The following is a 20,439-nucleotide window of genomic DNA, read 5'->3' as shown; positions in this document are numbered from 1 at the left end:
ATAAGTGAGATCATGCGATGTTTGTCTTTCTCTGACTGGCTTATTTCACTTAGCATAATAATCCCTGGGTCTCTCTATGCTGTCTCAAAGGGTAACATATCTTTCTTTTTTATGCTGCATAGTATTCCATTGTGTAAATGTACCACAGTTTTTTATCCACTCATCTACTGATGAGCACTTGCATTGTTTCCAGATCTTAGCTATTGTGGATAACAATGCTATGGAACATAGGGGTGCATATATTCTTTCTGATTGGTGTTTTGGGATTCTTAAGATATATTCCTACAAGAGGAATCCCTGAGTCAAACAGCAGTTCTATTTTTAATTTTTTGAGGAAACTCCATATTGTTTTCCATTGTGGCTGCACCAGTCTGCATTCCCACCAGCGGTACACTAGGATTCCTTTATCTCCACATCCTCATCAACACTTGTCATTTGTTATTTATTGATGGTAGCCATTCTGGCAGGTGAGAGGTGATAACTCATTGTAGTTTTAATTTGCATTTCTCTGATAATTAGTGATATTGAGTATTTTTTCATATGTCTCTTGGTCATCTGTATGTCCTTTTTGCTGTTTATTTAGATCCTTTGACCATTTTTAATTGTTTTATTGTTAAAATAAATATCCCCATTGTGAAAAAAATGCTTTTTACTTTATGTCAGTGGTTCTCAACCTTCCTAATGCCACGACACTTTAATATAGTTCCTCATGTTGTGGTGACCCCCAATTTCATTTTTGTAAATTGAACATAATTAAAACATAGTGATTAATCACAAAACAATATGTAATTATATTTGTTTTTTGATGGTCTTAGGCGACCCCTGTGAAAGGGTCGTTCAACCCTCAAAGGGGTCGCGACCCACAGGTTGAGAACCGCTGCTTTATGTAGTCATATTCATCTCAAAAGCTCCAAATGTGTAAATAAAGAGCCCAACATTCATTAGGGAGTTAACACTATTGAAAATTCAGGATATGTGTTGTCATTCACTCAAGATATATTTTTCATATAGCTAATTGTGAGAAATCTTCTGTTGATGAAGAACAGTAGTTCATTACCTGGATGCTGGACTCATGGGGAGACAAAAGAACTCCCTACAAAAAAAAAAAATACTGGGTACTTTCCATAATGTGCCAGACATTTGTTTTTTAAAACAATAGAGCTAAAGTGTGTCCAAAGGAAAAGAATTCTCAAATGACTCAAGACATACCCTCACCAACAGAAAGGGAAAATGTCATTGTAGCACACACAGGACAGTGAATTAGGCTCCATTCAGAGTTCTACCTTTAACTTGTTGTGTGACCTTACACAAATCACTTTGCCTTTCCATATCTCATGGTTTCCTCGTTATAAAATGGGCATATTACCATCTGCTATGCATGCACTTTTAAGGATCAGATTAGATTATGTTCGGGTTAACATGTTGCTAATGTGATCTATTGATAGATGATACAGACCTTACCTTAGAATTAAGTGCTATTGATAACACAATGGTTTTATAAGCTTGTTTGAAAACAGCTATGTTCCATTAGAAATATTTAGCTTTACTAAATTTTCAATGAGCCTAATTTGTGTGTCCATTGTCTATAGGCCATTGGATATGAAGGAATTATCTAGCAGTTTTTGTGGCTCTAAGAGGATTTTGAAAATCACAGCAAAGCTGAAATATGTTTATTAGGAAATCAGTTTAAAACATTTGAAATCTCAGTTCAAGGGTTCTCATTGCGCCTTCACTTTCTCAAATACCTTGTTTTTCTGCATCAATCTCTCTGCTCTGTAGAATCATTACCATCATTATTCAAGTTTTTGGCCATCTTAGAAAAAGCCTCTCTTCTTCCCACTTTCTCCTCCAGCCATTGCTCAGTTTTTTAGCTCTTGTTCATAACAAAACTTTTTGAAAGAATTGTCTCCACATGCTGCTTTCATTTTCTGTATCTTACAATTCCGCCAATATCTATAACTGCAAACGTGCTCCTCTAGGTCACCTTTGTCTGGCTGACACAAATGGTCACTTCTCTATCCACATATAGCAACTTGCAACAGCATTAAACACAATTGACTATGCCCTCTTCCTTGACATACTCTCCTCCTCTTGCCTTTGTGACCTCACCTTCTTGATTTTCTTTACACGGCTCTCTGGCTACTCCTTCTGAGTCTCTTTAAGAGGCTGTTTTTACTCTACAGAGGAGCATAGCAGTTAAGAGCAAAGACTGTAAAGCCTTGCTGCCCAATATGGTAGTCACTAGTCACTTTGTGGTTATTACATTTAAGTTAATAAAATTAAATAAATTAATAAAATTAAATATTTATTAAATAAAATTTAAATTAATAATATTGAATTATGAATTCAGACTCACTAACTTATACATTTCAATTGTTCAACAACAACACGTGGCTAGTGGCTAACATATTGAACAGTAAAACACAGAACATTTCCATCATTGCAGACACTTCTATTGGATGATCCTACCTAGACCAGACTTCTAGAATTTGAATCCCATCTCTGCCACTCTACCAGCTGAGTTATTCAATCTCATAGACAAAAATTTCTGCCCTCATGGACTTTACACTATCCCTACAATGTAAAAATATGACATACATAAACTGTGGGGGGAGATCTATAAACATTAATAACTCTCCAAGAGATATTAGTAAGTGAAAAATGCAAGGTGCAGAATGGTATAGCTAGCTAGATGGCTAGATAGATACATAATATGATCTTGGTTAAAAATGAAGATATGCATAGAAACACATATTTTAATATTAACAACTAGAGGCCCGGTGCATGAAATTCATGCACGGAGGGGGGTGTCCCTCAGCCCAGCCTGCACCCTCTCCAATCTGGGACCCCTCGAGGGATGTCCCGGTGGGTTGGGCCTAAACCGGCAGTCGGATGTCCCTCTCACAATCCAGGACTGCTGGCTCCCAACCGCTCACCTGCCTGCTTGCCTGATTGCCCCTAACTGCTTCTGTCTGCCAGCCTGATCGCCCCCTATCTACTCCCCTGCCAGCCTGGTCATCCCTAACTGCCCTCCCCTGCAGGCCTGCTTGCCCCTAACTTCCCTCCCCTGCTGGCTTGGTTGCCCCTAAATGCCCTCCCCTGCAGGCCTGGTTCCCCCAAACTGCCCTCCCCTGCAGGCCTGGCCCCCGCAAACTGCCCTCCTCTGCTGGCCCAGTTGCCCCTGACTGCCCTCCCCAGCTGGCCTGTTCACCCCCAACTGCCCTCCCTTGCTGGCCATCTTGTGATAACATGGGTGCAACCATCTTGTGACCACATGGGGGTGACCATCTTGTGACCACATGAGGGCCGCCATCTTGTGATCACATGGGGGCTGCCATCTTGTGCGAGGGTGTGATGGTCAATTTGCATATTACCTCTTTATTATATAGGATTCTGGAGAGATAAAAAGGAATGTAATGGTCCCTTTGAGGAATGGGATTGAGGTCAGGAAAAAGACTAACTTTGCATTTTAAACCTTTATGTACTGTTTTGTTACATATTACCAAAATACATGTTAATTATGTTTTATTATAAATAATTCTAAGTTTATATGTGTATGATTTTGCATTTTCTGGTTATCCACCTGTATAATAAAAGGCTAATATGCAAATCGACCGAATGGCAGAACGACCGGTCGCTGTGATGCACACTGACCACCAGGGGTCAGATGCTCAATGCAGGAGCTGTCCCCTGGTGGTCAGTGCATTCCCACAGGGGGAGCACTGCTCAGCCAGGAGCCCTGAGCCGGGCTCACGGCTGGCAAGCTCAGCGGTGGTGGCGGGAGCCTCTTCCGCCTCCATGGCAGCGCTAAGGATGTCCAACTGCAGGGGGAGATCTATAAACATTAATAACTCTCCAAGCAGGGAGTGGACCTAAGCCATCAGGCGGACATCTCCCAAGGGCTCCCGGACTATAAGAGGGTGCAGGCTGGATTGAGGGACCCCCCCTCCAAGTGCATGAATTTCATGCACCAGGCCTCTAGTTGAATAACAAACTACCCCAAGAACATAGTAACTTAAAATAACAACCATTTTATTATATTTCATGAGTCTGTAGGTCACAATTTTGTCAGGGCTCAGCAAAGTGATACTTCTACTTCAATTGGCACTAACTAGGGTCATTCAGTGGCATTCAGATGGCTACTATGGAGGGTCCAAGACTGCTTCAATCACATATCTGGTGCCTTGGCAGAAATGGTTGAAAATTTTACCTCAGCTGGAACTCTCTCTGTCTCTAAATCTATCTCTGAAATTTTCCATATCTCTCCAGCAGAGCAGTCAGATTTTATTATATGATGACTCAGATTTTCAGGAAACTACATGTTCTACAGAGGTTAGGCCTAGAACAAGCTTGATGTCACTTCTGCCATACTCCATTGCAGGGGTCCTCAAACTACGGCCCGCGGGCCACATGCGGCCCGCCGAAAACATTTATCCGGCCCGCCAGGTGTTTTTGCCTCCGCTGTATGCATAGGAATTTGTTCATAGTTTTTTTTTAAACTATAGTCCGGCCCTCCAATGGTCTGAGGGACAGTGAACTGGCCCCCTGTTTAAAAAGTTTGAGGACCCCTGCTCTATTGATTAAAGCAGTTATAGGCGCCAGCCCAAATTCAGGAGAGAGAGGTTAGAGGTGGACCCAGCCTCACTATGGGAAGACTATCAAAGAATCTGTGGCTATCAGATGCAGACATCAAGACTGCTGCTTTAATACAAGTTATAGCTTTGGTAATTCAGATTAAGACTAAAAATCATAATTGTGGATGATTTAGGCTAACTTGAATGGAGACCTAGGAAAAGAGGAGTTGAAGACATGGGTGTTACCCCTTTATACCAGAGGCTGTAGGAGACCATTTGGAGTCTCAGAGTGAGAAATCTCTTTTACTCACTCTCAAAACCATTTTGGTAGACTGACAATGTCCTTCTTACCCCCTTCATCTCTCTCAAGAAAGTCAGGGTAAGTAGCTTTGTTCCTTAAATAAGGTCCATGTCTTTCTTGGCTCTATGAATCTCCCTTCACAAAATAAAGAATGCATCATAGAGTGTAGAGCCTACAGCAGAATTAAAGTCAATGCCATCAAATGACAGTCTACCCCACCCCACCCCACCTCCAGCACATTCTACTCTATATTTTAAAGAAGCCTACATATACTTTAAGTCAAACACTATGCTAGGTACTTTAATATACCTTTTCTTTTCATTGTAAAAACACTGGTACAGGTATTATCCCCCATTTACAGATAAGGAAACTGAGACAAAAATATCAAGCAACTTTACCGCCATGTATTACATAGACGAAAGAGCCTGGATACCAACTGAGATCTTTGACTCCAAAGCCTATGCTCCTTTAGTATACCATGCTGCCTCTCAATGAAAAAGAAACAAAGACTGTAAAATGGACATTTCATGTATGTTCTTTTTATTTTGTTCATCCACCCAAAAATATCTAAGGTGTGTTGAAGATGCTTCCACACTGCCAGAATCTCTAGAGTATTAAAGAAAGCTTTAAGGAGAGAAAAGATGTACTTCTAGCATGGCATTCCCGAACCTTGATATTTACAAACTTGGCATAACCAGCACATCATAAAAATCTTTTAAATCCTACTCTATGTTTTTTCTGCTGTGCCTGGATCACCTCTATTTTTTAAGGGAACAGTTATGTTTGGACAGCTGACCAGAAAGGGGCCAAGGATGGCACAGTTTGTTTCTTCTTTTCAACAATAACCATTAAGGTGTAAATGTGGGGACATGTAATTGGAGAATATGAGCAGCAGGAAATGTGAGTCTAAGAGGAATGAGAGACACTTAGGCAGTTGGAAGAATGCAAAGATTTTTCAAAATAAGAACTAGGAGGGCTTGATAAGCAGGATTCAGCAATACCTTTATCCATAAGGATTCATAGAATAACACTGTCCAGTGCTCTGAGGAGAGGGGAGTTAGCACCCTTGGGCAGACACATGGTGCAGAAGAGAAAGGTAAGTAAAGGAGGAGAATGCAGTGGAGAGAGAAGCAATAACAAAAAATTTAGTAAAAGAAGAAAGAGAAAATTAATGATCCTGTGATAAACACAATTGAAGGCCATCAACTTGGGGCAGAGACAGCCACACACAAAATTTCATTTTTGCAAACTAGGTTCCTGGGGATGCTGATTAGTGCAGAAAACTGCCAAATGACTACATGCAAATCATGTATCTAATTTTTAACTTTTGGCATTTTACATTAATCAAAGTAGAATCAGAGCAACGCAATCTATGAGGCCAATATTACCCTTATTCTAAAGTCCAACAAACACATCATAAGAAAAGAAATATACAGACCAATATTCCTAATGAATATAGATGCAAAAATCCTCAACTCAAAATACTAGCAAACAAAATCCAGAAAAGTATGAAATGGATTATACAGCATGACCAATGGTAATTTATCCCAGAAATGCAAAGTTGTTTTAACATATGAAAACCAATCAATAAAATTCATATGATTATCTCAGTAGCTGAAGAAAAAGCATTTGACAAAACTCAGTACACTTTTTTTAAATCCTCACCTGAAGATATTTTTAGAGAGAGTGGAAGAGAGAGGGAGAGGAGAGAGAAACATCAATGTGAGAGAGACCTATCAATTGGTTGCCTAACTCAGGAGTTTTGACCTGACCTGGCGATCAGGGGTGGGGATTGAACCTGCAACTGAGGTATGTGCCCTTGGCTGGCATCAAATCAAGGACCCTTCAGTCTGTGTGCAGAATCTCTATCTACTGAGCCAAACCAGCCAGGGCAGATAGAAACATTGATGATAGAGAAACATCAATTGGCTGCCTACTGCATGCCCTCTACTGGGGATCAAGCCTGCAACCCGGGTATATGCCTTGACTGGGAATAGAACCAGCAACCCCTTTGTGTATGGGACAATGCTCAATCTACTGAGCCATGCAGGCCTGACACTTTCATTATGAATACACATTAACACATTAAGAATGGATAGAAGGGAACATTCTCAATGTAATGAAAACCATCTATGTAAAAAAACATAGATGGTGAAAAACTGGGTGCTTTACCCCCCTAAGATCAGGGATAAAATAAGAATGTGTGCTTTCACAAGTTATATTCAATATTGCCCTGGAGGTTCTAGCCAGGGTAATTAGACAAGGAAAATAAACAAAAGAAACAAAAATTGGAAAGGAAGAAGTAAAATTATATCTATTCTCAGATGACATGATCTTGTATATAGAAAATCCTAAGTAATCCACTAAAAATCATTAAAATTAATAAATGAGTTCAGCTAGGTTGCAAGATACAAGGTCAAAATAAAAAAATCATTTGTATTTCTATACATTGACAATGATATCCAAAAATAAAATTATGAAAACAATTCCATTTATAATATTATCAAAAACAATAAAAATAATCAAGAATTTATTTTACAAAGCCACTAAGACTTGTATACTGATAACTATAAAATATCATCAAAATAAAATAAAGATGACCTAACTCGATGGAACATTATCTCATGTTCATGAACTGGAAAACTTAATATTGCTAAAGTAGCAATACTATCCAAACTAATCATTGGTTCAACACAATCTCTATCAAAATCCTAACTGGTTTTTGTGCAGAAATTGACAAGCTGAACCTCAAATTCACGTAGAAATGCAAGATTAGCCAAAATAGTCCTCGTGACCTTGGATTTGGCAATATATGCTGAGGTATGACACCAAAAGCACAAGCAACAAAAGAAAAAAATGAAACTGGATTTCATCAAAATTAAATAATTTTGTACTTCAACGGATATCATCAAAGAAGTGAAAATAAAAACAAAACAACAAGAAATCCTACTGCATGGGAGAACATATTTGCCAATGTTATCTCTGGGTTTAATAAGGGTTTAATCCCCAACATTTACAGGGAACTCATGCAAGTTAACAAAAGGAAGATAATCCAATCAAAAAATGGGCAAAGGACCTAAATAGACACTTTTCGAAAAAGGACATTCAGAAAGCCAAGAGACATATGAAAACATGCTCAAAGTCACTAATCATCTGAGAGATGCAAATCAAAACAACAATGAGATACCATCTCACACCTGTCAGAATGGCTATCATCAACAAATCAACAAACGACAAGTGCTGGAGAGGATGCGGAGAAAAGGGAACCCTCCTGCACTGCTGGTGGGAATGCAGACTGGTGCAGCTACTGTGGAAGACAGTATGGAGTTTTCTCAAAAAGTTAAAAATGAAACTGCCTTTTGACCCAGTGATCCCACTTCTAGGACTATATCCCAAGAAACCAGAAACACTAATCAGAAAAGATATATCCACCCCTATGTTCACAGAAGCACAATTCACCATAGCTAAGATTTGGAAACAGCCTAAGTGCCCATCAACAGATGAATGGATTAGAAAACTGTGGTACATCTACACAATGGAATGCTACACTGTGGTAAAAAAGAAGGAATTCTTACCATTTGCAATAGCATGAATGGAGCTAGAGAGCATTATGCTAAGTGAAATAAGCCAGTCAATGAACGAAAAATACCACATGATCTCAATCATTTGTGGATAATAAAGAACATTATAAACTGATAAAAATAAATACAGAGACAGAGCAGTATCGAACAGACTGTCAAACTACAGCGGGAAGGCTGGGGAGGGTGCGGGGAGCGGGTAGGAGATTAACTGAAGGACTTGTATGCATGCATATAAGCATAACCAATGGACACAAGATACTGGGGGGTGGTAGAGGCCGGGGGAAGGTCAAGGGGAAATAAAAGGAGACATATGTACTACTCTTTGTAATACTTTAAGCAATAAAAGAAAATAAAAAAGTGAAAATACAAACCACAGAATGGGGAAAATATTTTCATATTATATATCTGAAAAAGATCTAGTATCCAGAATACATAAAGAACTCTTACAACTCAACAAAAGAAAGCAAATAACCCAGTTAAAAAAATTAGCCAAATAATTTGAATAGACATTTCTCTAAAAAAGATAAGGAAATGGCCAATAAGTAAATACAAAGATGTTCAACATCATCAATAATAAGGAAAATGCAAATTAAAGTCACAATGAGCTACTAATTCACACTCATTAGGATAGATATAATTTAAAAAATGGAAAGTGAGTATTGGTGAAGATTTGGGGAAATTGGAACATTGGTACATTGTTGTTGGGTATGTAAAATGATGCAGTCACTTTGGAAAATAGCCTGGCAGTTCCTCAAAGTCTTAACCATTTGACCCAGCAATTCTGCACCTAGATACATACTCAACAAATTGAAAGTATATATGCCCCTGGCCACATAGCTCGGTTGGTTAGTGCATCATCCTGATACACCAAGTTTGCGGGTTTGATCCCTGGTCAGAACACATACAAGAATCAACCAAGGAATAAATAAACAAGTGGAACAACAAATTGATGTCTCTCTCTCCCTCAAGTCAATTTTTCAAACTATATATGCATACAAAAATGTGTACACAAATATTCATAGCAGTATTATTAATAATAGTGTAAATGTGGAAAACCCCATCTATCTACTGATGAGTAGACAAATAAAATGTGTTATAGCCATACAGTGAAATATTAGTCAGCCATGAAAAGCAAAACTACTGATACATGCTACAATGTGTATGAACTTTGAAAACATTATGCTAAGTAAAAGAAGCCAAACACAAAAAGCCACATATTATATGATTCCATTTATATGAAATGTCCAGAATAAGCAAATCTATATAGACAGTGGTTGCTGGGGGTTAGGCACAGGGGGGAATTGAGAGTGACTGCTAATGGGTAGGAGATTTCTTTTGGGGTCATAAAAATATTCTGAAATTGAATAGTGGTGGTGATTGCACAACCTTGTGAATATACTGAAAATCATTAATTATACACTCTAAAAAGAAAAATTTTATGGTATGGGAATTATATATCAACTAGAGGCCAGGTGTATGAAATTTGTACACGGGTTGGGTCCCTCTGCCTGGCCAGCAATTGGGGCCGATCAGGGCCATCTTGCCCAGTCCCAATCGGGACTGATCGGGGCAGTTGGCTGGGAGGGACCACAGGAGGGACCGAGGGAGCGGTCCAGGGCGTGCCTGGCTCCATCTTGCCCAGTCCCGATCGGACGGACCCCAGCAGCAAGCTAACCTACCGGTCGGAGCATCTGCCCCCTGGTGGTCAGTGCACATCATAGCAACCAGTTGGTTGACCTCTCAATCGGACACTTAGCATATTAGGCTTTTATATATATAGATTGTAACTCATGGTGCGGAGTTCTCGGCACACACTTTCCCTCCAGCCCCTGGTCTTGGAGACCTCATGCCCTTCCAAGGCTCTGCTCACCCTCTTCAGATGCCACACGAAGTAAATTGCATCGTGTGCGTGGAAACCCTTTGCAGGCTCCATGGGTGTGTCTTTACTTCACTGCAGTTCCAATTACCCCAACATAAGGAGAGACATCCTCATTATCAGGTAACACCATTGTGGTAAGACCCCTGCTCAGCCTACTGCAGCGGTTTTAAATAGGCCATGGGTCACCCTAGATATTTCCCTTCTTATTCTCTTCCATCATGGAAAGTTAGAAAAATATTTTTAAGTCTTCCGATTAGAGCCCAATCTATTCCTTATTCACAATAGTAAATCTAAGCCATTCTCATTGAGAGCTGGCAATCATAGAAGAGTCAAGAGCTATTTCTGTCACTCCTTCTAATACTTAACAGTTACTGCCAAAGTAACAATGTCTGTAACATGCCAGTAACAATTCCCAATATTCAACCTGGGTTCCTAATGCATGATGAAAACCAAATTAACCTTTGTTATATCCTCAGTGGAGAATAAGAAGAGATACTGTTGATTTGTCTTTGAAAAAAGTGCCTAGAACGATATATTAATAGGAAGTAGGATTTATTCAGAGGATGACAGATCATCAGTCTCCAAGCATTTGAAATCCCACTGTAGATAGGGTTGCCCCAAACTGGTAATAAGACTCTGGGTAAAATTATACAAAGGGTGTGGAGAGACATAGTCAAGGAAGTGGAATTTATGTCCACTCCTTGTGAGTTAGCAAGGCCAGATAATCTGGCCAAGCCACCACATCTCACAAGCTATCACAGTGAGAGAGACTCAGGCAAGCACCACTAGCAAGCAGAGGCCCATTCAAGATGTAAAGCACTTTGAAAAACAGATGAACCACCATTGCCATCCTGCCCAGGCCACCTTACCTAACTGAAATTGATTGGAGATATTCCCACATGTTTGCATTACTTCCGGGCTATTCCATCCTAAGGGGTATAATGCACAGCCTGAGCTTATCAGCAACCCTAGAAAGAAAAACATACACACAGGTAGAAAAAATAAAATAGGTCTTGTGTCACTCCAATATTCCCTCTAGATTTTCTCAGCTCAAATTCTGCATTTTCCACTCAGAGTTTACCTCTCCCCTTTTACCCTAAATGTCTATAACACTACCCAAATCAAAAGGGTATCTTTGCCATGCCATAAGTGGCGAGTTGTAGAGAGGACAACTTATAAAAGGCAGTATTGGGAATTGAGACAAGGCAATGTAATTTTTACAGCCGAAATATTTTTGACAATGATTTACAAAGCAAAGTTGGCCTCTCCTTCTATCTTGGTCAGATTTACAGAGTCACAATATAGAGACTAATACTGTTTCCTAAAAATTCAGCCTTTCCTAACAATAAATTAGGTCCCTAGGAGTTGAAGGTAGGTCATGATTTCTGTAACTTGGAACCAGCTGCCAGACTAGATCTACACTCTACACAAAGCATGCATGTTGCATAGGCTTCTCCTGGTGAGCAGGCACCACACTCCCTCTTCCAGAAACAATTACTTCATCTGAGAAATCATTCCAAATTCATGCTAAACATGCCTCCTTTCTTTTTTTTAAAAAAAATATATATTTTATTTGCATGCATACAAGTCCTTTGGTTGATCTCTTACCCCCACCCCCAACCCTCCCATGCCTTCCCACTGAAGTTTGACAGTCTGTTTAATGCTTCTTTGTGTCTGTATGTATTTTTGTTCATCAGTTTATAATGTTCATTATATTCCACAAATGAGTGAGATCATGTGATATTTATCTTTCTCTGACTGGCTTGTATGCATGCATATACAATAAGCATAATCAATGGACACAGACACTAGGGTGTGGGGGCCTGTGTTGGGCAGTGGGTGTGGCTGGGGGGAGGTCAATGGGTGAAAAGGGAGACATATGTAATACTATATGTAATATTTTAAACAATAAAATAAAACTTAAAAAATAAAAAATATAAAGTCAAATCTAAAGCTGAAAAAAACCTCCTCATGGTCAGTATATTAATTTGTAAGTATTAAACACTGAGCTTAACTGTTTATAAAAATTTGAGTGCCAAAAAGACCACTTCCGTATCTTACTCCTTTATTATTTTTGTATCTTTTTATGTATATTTTATTGAATTTATTGGGGATAGATAGATAGATAGATAGATAGATAGATAGATATCGATATAGATATAGATATAGATATAGATATAGATATAGATATAGATATAGATATAGATATAGATATAGATATAGATATAGATATATAACCTAAGCAACCAGCCAACTGGCTGACTGGCCGACCAGTAGCTATGATGTGCACTGTCTACCAGGGGGCAGACACTCAATGCAGGAGTGGAAACCACAGGCATAGAAACATGGAAAAACTGATGAATCTCAGAGGAAAGGGGTGAGGGGGGAGGGCAGGAAGGATTAACCAAAGATCTTATATGCATACTAGATGCCCGGTGCACAGATTCATGCACTGGTGGGGTCCCTCAGCCTGGCAATCCTGAACCCCTCAGGGGATGTCGGAGAGCCAATTTCAACCCAATCCCCGCAGGCCAGGCCGAGGGACCCCACCGGTGAATGATCATGCATTGGGCCTCTAGTTGGTTAATAAAATGATATAGGTTTCAAGTGTAATATATATATATATATATAATGTATATATATTATTGATTTTTACACAGAGGAAGGGAGAGGGCTAGAAAGTTAGAAGCATCAATGACAGAGAAACATGGATAAGCTGCCTCCTGTATGCCCTCTATTGGGGATCAAGCCCACAATCAAGGTACATGCCCTTGACTGGAATCGAACCTGGGACCCTTCAGTTGTAGGGCCTATGCTCTATCCACTGAGCCAAACTGGTTAGGGCTATGCCTCCTTTCTTTATCTTCCCATACCTTCCACTGTGTCCCTTGTCTTCATCTCCACTTTGTTTAGTTCATTTAGTCACTACAGGGAAACTTTGTGAGATCTTACTGATAACCTTACTCTTCCAACCAGAAATACCAATCTGATACTTGTGAGCACTGCCTTCTAAGTAAGGGTAAATGCAAAATCCACAGGTCTTGCTGCTGCCTAGGTTTACATTTTATAACCTCTGACCTCCCCATACCATGCCTGTGGTGACAGTGAACTGGATCTAGTATTGGCATCTGATACAAAACAATAAAATTTATTAGCTGGCCAGTAATCAGTGACATCATAACCTGGCATGTAGACATGATCTGGACCAGGCTCTTGTTTCTGAAAGTTTTAATCAAGAAACATAGAAATGCTATATTAAAGAAGAAGAAGAAGAAGAAGAAGAAGAAGAAGAAGAAGAAGAAGAAGAAGAAGAAGAAGAAGAAGGAAGAAGGAGGAGGAGAGGAGGGAGGAGGAGGAGGAGGAGGAGGAGGAGGAGGAGGAGAGGAGGAGGAGGGGAGGAGGAGGAGAGGGAGAAGGAGAGAAGACAGAAGAAGAAGAGAAGAAGAAGAAGAAGAAGAAGAAGCGAGAAGAAGAAGAAGAAGGAGAAGGACAGTGGAGGAGGAGGAGGAGCAGGAGAAGCAGGAGGAGGAGGAGGAGGAGGAGGAGGAGGAGGAGGAGAAATGCTAAGTTAGTTAACAGATACAGAAGAAGTTGAGAAAAAGATACTAGGAGGTAGAATCAAGTCTGTGTCAAGCTGAAGCCAAGTTCAATCTAAAGTTATGAGTAGATATAACATCTTGGCAATCTGAGAAAACTGATTGCAGTAGCACTTTCCAGTGATTCCCAATGGCTTTTGAGTTCAAATTTCCTTATGTTATAATAAATTCCCTTTTCAGTGAGAGATCTCAAGTGAGTATCCTACTTTCACCCAAGAGAGCATGATACTTGAGTGCTACCCCAAAGGTCATGGAGTGGTCACCTGCCACAAATATGGATGCAGAAACTAACATTTAACATAGAACCTCTGGAAAGCAGGTATCTGATTAATGATGAATGATTGGCTGGGCAGGCGCAGCTCAGTGACTGAGCATTGACCTATGAAAAAGGAGGTCACCTTTTGATTCCAGGTCCAGGGCACATGCCCAAGTTGCAGACTCGATTCTTAGCGGGGGGCGTGCAGGAGGCAGCTGATCAATGATTCTCTCTCATCACTGATGTTTCTATCTCTCTCTCTCCCTTCCTCTCTGAAATCAATAAAAAATCTTATATAATAAAAGACTAATATGCAAATTGACCAAACGATGGAATGACCGGTCACTATGATGCGCACTGACCACCAGGGGGCAGACGTTTAATGCAGAAGCTGCCCCCTGGTGGTCAGTGTGCTCCCACAGGGGGAGTGCTGCTCAGCCAGAAGCCAGGCTCATGGCTGGCGAGTGCAGCGGTGGGCCTAAGAGGTGAGTCAGACATCCCCTGAGGGCTCCCAGACTGCAAGAGGGCTCAGGCTGGGCTGAGGGACCCCACTTGAGTGCACGAATTTTGTGCACCAGGCCTCTAGTATATTTATAAATAAATAAATAAATAAATAAATGAATAAATGAATAAATGAATAAATGAATGAATAACATGTAATTTGGGGGCCTCATCCACAGGTATTTGATTCAGTAACTGCAGCTCAGGAATATACATTTCAAAAGTACCCTAGTAATCTGGTGTTGTTGCTTGGTGGTTAGAGCATCAGCCCACTCACCAAAGGGTCCCAGGTTCAATTCCCTGCCCCAGTTGGGGGCGCATGTGGGAGGCAAGCAATTAATGTGTCACTCTCACATTGATGGTTCTCTCTCTCTCCCTCCACCTTCCATCCCTCCTTCCATTCTCTCTAAATAAAACCAATGAAAAAATATCCTTGGGTGAGAATTAACAAGAACAACCAAAAAAGAAAATGACCACTACAAATATTAGAAGTATGGGGGTCTGGTGGCAAAGAAGTTGAAATCCTGGCTCCCACTTCTCTGTGTTCCATTGCTCATCCCCAGTTGTACTGCCCTTTGAACCATGTATGCCCTTTGGAGAAGTCTGTCTCAACTGATTATGCTCATCTGGCTACTTCTCTATAGGAGGGGAGAGAAAACCCTTTAGAATATGTTACCTTCTTCACTCCCCTACTGCACATGTGCAGCTTACCATTTTGTTTCCCTTCCTCAACTTCTCCCTTCACAAGAATCTACTTGCACAAAATATACCAAATGCTCTCCCCAGACATAATTGCTATAGTTTGAATTCACTTCTTTGACCAAGCAGAAGCCCAGAGTTGGATACTTTACTCAGCTTTGGGCCTTGTGGCAACCTCAACACCAATACAAACCCTCAGGCGCACAATCTCAAACAGATCTTGGAACCCTACCTGCAGCTACATCCCTGCTGCCCTCAAGGTTCCCTGCAGCCAGAATCACTACTTCCCCATATTGCAGCATCTATGTAACCCCTTCCCAGTTGCACATTCTCAATTAGACAAATGCCTAAATTTGGTCTCTGGCCAGGGAAAGCCTCCTCACTGGGTGTAACCATCCCCATTCACAAGAGTAACTTTTGAGAGTGCAGTGATTTTGTTACTTACCCGACCCAATCCATAAATACTTGTCCAAATATGGTTATTAGTACTTTGAATTTACTACCCTGAGCAGAAGCCTAGTATGAGTTAGTTTGCTATTAATTTGCTCAATTTATTGCTCTTGTAGCAACTTCAACTCAAACACAGTGGAAAATTTATATCTACCCTCCAGCTATATCTCAGCTTTCCCTTTCCTGGGAACTCCCCCACTCAGGTCTTCCATTCTTTTGACCTAATATTTTCAGTCAGAGTTATAAGACATTGCAGTGATGCTAGAGATTTCTAAAGTAGATCAGTGGAGGCTTCACAGCAAAGATGAATTTGACTTTGCCTTTGGGAGATAGAGGGATATTTATGTACAAGCAGGCATAGAAGAAAAGGGAACTCCATTTTAAAAGCAATATTAAAACAAAACTTAGCAGAGGTTCTCAACTTTTTATGTGTACTGGAATCTGCTGGAGAATCATAAATAACAAATCCAAGACAGTAGTTACCTTTGCTGTGGGGACAAGGGACTATGATGACGATAGGAAGGAGACTTCAACTGTATTGGTAAAACTCTATTTCTTCCGCTGAGTGGTACATACATCAGAAATATTTCCTACTATCACTTCAAAAATAAATCAGCATGAGAGGTTGTATAAAACGCAGGGTGCCCGGCATCAGTTCTGATTCAGTGGTCTTAGAATGGCCCTACGCAAGCTGCATTAACAAGCACCCCAGGTAATACTTAGACAAGTGCTTCATGGACCACTCTGCAAAGCACTGTGATAGCATTTTTTTCTCCAAAGGGAAAAAGAAAAATCAGTAGCACTGGTGCATAAAGCCCAGAGCTGAGCATCAGAATCCCTGAACCATATTCTCTGCCCTGCTTCAATTTGTACCTGAGTCTTTGCTAGCAGGTTAACTTCTTTGAAAACATTTTCCCAAACATAAAGCCACTTTTATAATCCTTGTTCAGCCTGGTAAGGATAAGTTAAATAATTTCTGGTGAAACTTCGGAGGACTTTCCAGGAAATGGTTTTTAGAAAAATAGCGCCCTTTCCTCGAATCAAGTTCTCAGTGATCTGTTTCCAGTGGCAATTTTCATCTGGCCTGAAGCATGTAGCACAGAATAAAACACGGGTGCTGGTCTGAGTGTATTAAATTGTATAAATAATCTCCAGGGTGGTGGTTCTTACTTGGGTTGGGGAAAGGGAACACAGAATATACATCAGAGTCACTAGGGAGATTTTTCAAAATATGCCTTCCACCTTTTGCTGTGGATATCAGAATGGGAAAGTGTGAAATCCACATCATTTAAGCACCCCAGGTGATTCTGATACATTCTCTACTCTAGAAAGATTCTTGGCCTCCCTCAAGCAACCCGATCCAAGATCTTACACTTTGTCCTGCCAAGAAGTTCCTTATATTTACTTCTCACTTATTTCTTCTTTGTTTAGCTCTCACTGAAGATAAAGGATAATTCACAAGTATCTTGTGTATACATCCACAGGGGAATGTGAATAATGACCCTGTTCTCAGAGGCTGGGGGCCAGCTGGTTGGAAACCTCAGCATCCCCAGGGCTGAAATAATCTCCTGACCAGATGTTTCCTTCACCGGTTGGAGCAGGGCATGAAGGTCCCAGTGGAAGGCTCTCTGGACCCCAGGCTTGTCCAGCTGGATCAGCTGCAGGTGGAGTTAAATGGGCCCCAAGGGCCCCATCAGGTCACCTTGCTGAGCATGACTCAGTCAAGCAGATCTTTATTTCTTCCTGTCTCTCCCACTTCCCACCGCTCATCTCTGTGGGAAGCCGCCAAACTGGGGAATAAGAGTCAAGCAGGGGGAGGAGATAGTTCTTAATGGATACTCCATCTCTTCAGTGGTTTGGGGTCTGGCAGAGATAAACCAGACCTGAAACAAATTGGCTCCTCCCCCTAATGTATTTCGGTTAATGCACTAGCTGCCGAGAATCAGCCAGGCCTGGAGCAACAAAATCAATTCCCCTCAGTTGAACAACAAGTTTAAACTAAATCCCCCGCAGCTCTTTCTCTTGAGTCAGGCTTGGCTGTCTGCCACTAGTAGAGCCCATCTTTGAGGAGTCAGACCTGAGATCTCTAAAGAGCCTTAGGTAATAGTCATGTGCCAAAGGACTCCTAGAAAATATGATATATCCAAGCAGTTTTCACCATTCCTTCACATCTGATGCCACCTTAACAGGCATAAGTTTCTAAAATGTAGGTGGTAATGACTATTAGTTGGTTGGTGTTACAGATATGGAAACTGGAAAATTAGTTATCTGTCCAATATCATTCCCTTGTCCAATATCATTCATTCCCTTGTCCAATATAAGGGATAAACCTTATAGCACACCTTGAGTCTTGACTCTTTCCATGACTACTGTCAAATGGCATTTTATTCTTAAATTTTAAAGACCCTCATCTCAGTGTAAATACTGTGACCATGCTCATATGAGCACGGGTCAATGAGGAATATAGAATGGCAGAATCATATGGGATGAAAAGGGCACTATTTTGACTCCCCCTATATGCACTTAGCCAAAGTTCTTCCCCACTCAGTCCATGAGTGTCTAAATCTCTATTTTACCTACCCACATGTCCCCTCAACAATTTCCTTTGAGTTTCTAGACCTAGGAAGTGGGCCCAACTAAAATATGTCACATATAGAACCATAAGGGTTTTGTAAACATCTCAGCCAAGCCCAAGATAGGATTCAAGCTTGGAGTAGGAGCCATTGTTAATTCTTGGAGTCTGATGGAGGTTATTGCTACTGAAGTTCTGATTCCTACAAGTTAATACTTCCTCAGCCTCTGCCAGAAATTCTTAGAAATGCAAGTGAGGCTAACTTGTCACTCTCAGGTCAGAAGAGAACTCAGAAAGTTAACACCCTTGATGGAAGCCTGGAAAAAAGGAAAGGATGTGAATGAACCCAGCTCTCATTTGTCCATTTTATTCCAACAGTCACTAGACATTGCTTTAGCATGTGTTCATTCTTTCTACAGTTCTTAAAAACCTTCTCTGTGCTTGGCGCTGAGGTTGGTCCTAGAGCTATAAATATGAGTTTCAAGGACCACCCCTTACTCTTGACAGGTAAGTGAAAGGTGAACCTGCTTAAGGTTTATTTGTGATATCCAGGGAGCCCCTAAAGGGGATTAATTAAGTCATTGGCTTAGACTAGCTTTAGTAATTAGTTCTATACCATGGTTTTCAAGGGGAAGAAATAAACAATCTAATGAATTGCCAGTGTGGCCAGAAAACCATTAATAGCTATGAGTAAACAAATTCAGAGATAGGGGAGACTAGAATGTTAATTCAAATTTCAAACTTTTGCAATGAGTCTGAGTAAAGAGAGAACCTGAAAACATCACCTTAACTGTGATTCAGCAAAAAGAATCTGGTGCTTTTCATAAGCCGGTCAGGAAACCATGATACCTTAGCTCAGGGTTTCTCAACCTAGGCATTATTGACATTTTAAGCCAGTTACTTCTTTGTTGCTGGAAATGGGGAGCTGTTTTATTCTTGTCCACTGTGGGGTATGTAACAGCATTCTTAGCCTTTACCTATTAGACGTCAGTAGCACCCTCTTCAAATTGTGATTACCAAAAATGTCTCAAAAATATTATTAGGTGTCTCAGGGAAAGGAGGTAAAAAAAAAAAATCAGCCCCAGTTGCGAATCACTGACTTAGATTATCACTACCATCTCATTCCAAGACCACCTGAACAAGTAATTGGAAAAAAAAGGAAGAAAATTGGGATCTGGGCTATCTTGCCAGTGAACAAATTCAAGGAAAGAAAGGAAGTGAACACAGGAGAGGTCACTGTCATTTGCCCATGGTCACAGGGCAATTTAGTGGAAGAGCCAGAAGTGAGATCCAAATTTCTTGGCTACAGTCGCTCACACTGTGTTGCTAATGGAGATGAGAATGATAACGAATTAAATAATGATTTCAAAACTTGATGAAAAACAACCCACTTCAACAATAGCTCCTATCAGCACTTTTTCCCAGTGCCTCAACCAGGTGTAAAACATAGCTCACATATTCATACATATATTTGCCTGTCTGTGTAAAATTGCTTTTTCACCTTATACAATTCAAATTAAGTTTCTCCCACTGCCTTCCTGCAGGTTGCCATTTGGTATTTGGTCTTTCCTAGCCCGTTCATACAATTCCAACATCCGTGGTTTACCAGCACTAATTTAGAGGGAGTTTGAATGAGGGAAAAGATAAATAGTATAAGACAGGGCCATAAAAAATCTAGATTGACTGTTAATGGCTACCAGACAGGGATAGCCTTATATGTGGGCCAAATAAGCATTTATCTACAGTCTGTTTGGTACCTAGCATTTCACTATTAGATGTATTTCTTTGTTGAGGACTTTACATTAAACTCTTATTTGTAATTAGCACTTGTGTGTAGGTGTTTATTAGATCACTGTTCTCTGATATCAGGGCTATTAAAAATCAAGTGTATTTTGAAGCAGTAATACTAGAATATATGTTGCTGCCCCTGGAAAGTAGACCTGGATAATATTCTTAAGTGGACACCCTGCAGGCAGAAGAAGGTAATAAAAATGGAGGCTAAAAAACACATATCAACTGCCTACTAACCA

General features: G+C 40.4%; 1 protein-coding gene across 2 annotated transcripts in view; it reads right to left on the bottom strand.

Moving 5' to 3' along the window:
- LHFPL1 (LHFPL tetraspan subfamily member 1) overlaps positions 1 to 20,439 on the bottom strand; it is a 70,820-nt gene that overhangs the window by 36,939 nt on the left and 13,442 nt on the right. For both annotated transcript variants that reach the window (XM_036303946.1, XM_036303945.1), the window contains exon 3: positions 11,205 to 11,303. In XM_036303946.1, the coding sequence (XP_036159839.1) occupies positions 11,205 to 11,303 (99 nt within the window). The remainder of the gene's footprint in view (positions 1 to 11,204; positions 11,304 to 20,439) is intronic.

Source organism: Myotis myotis, unplaced genomic scaffold (assembly GCF_014108235.1).
Source record: "Myotis myotis isolate mMyoMyo1 unplaced genomic scaffold, mMyoMyo1.p scaffold_m19_p_4, whole genome shotgun sequence".
In the NCBI taxonomy this organism is placed as follows: domain Eukaryota; kingdom Metazoa; phylum Chordata; class Mammalia; order Chiroptera; family Vespertilionidae; genus Myotis; species Myotis myotis.
Note: the sequence above shows the minus strand (reverse complement) of the source record. Positions and strands in the feature narration are given on the sequence as shown.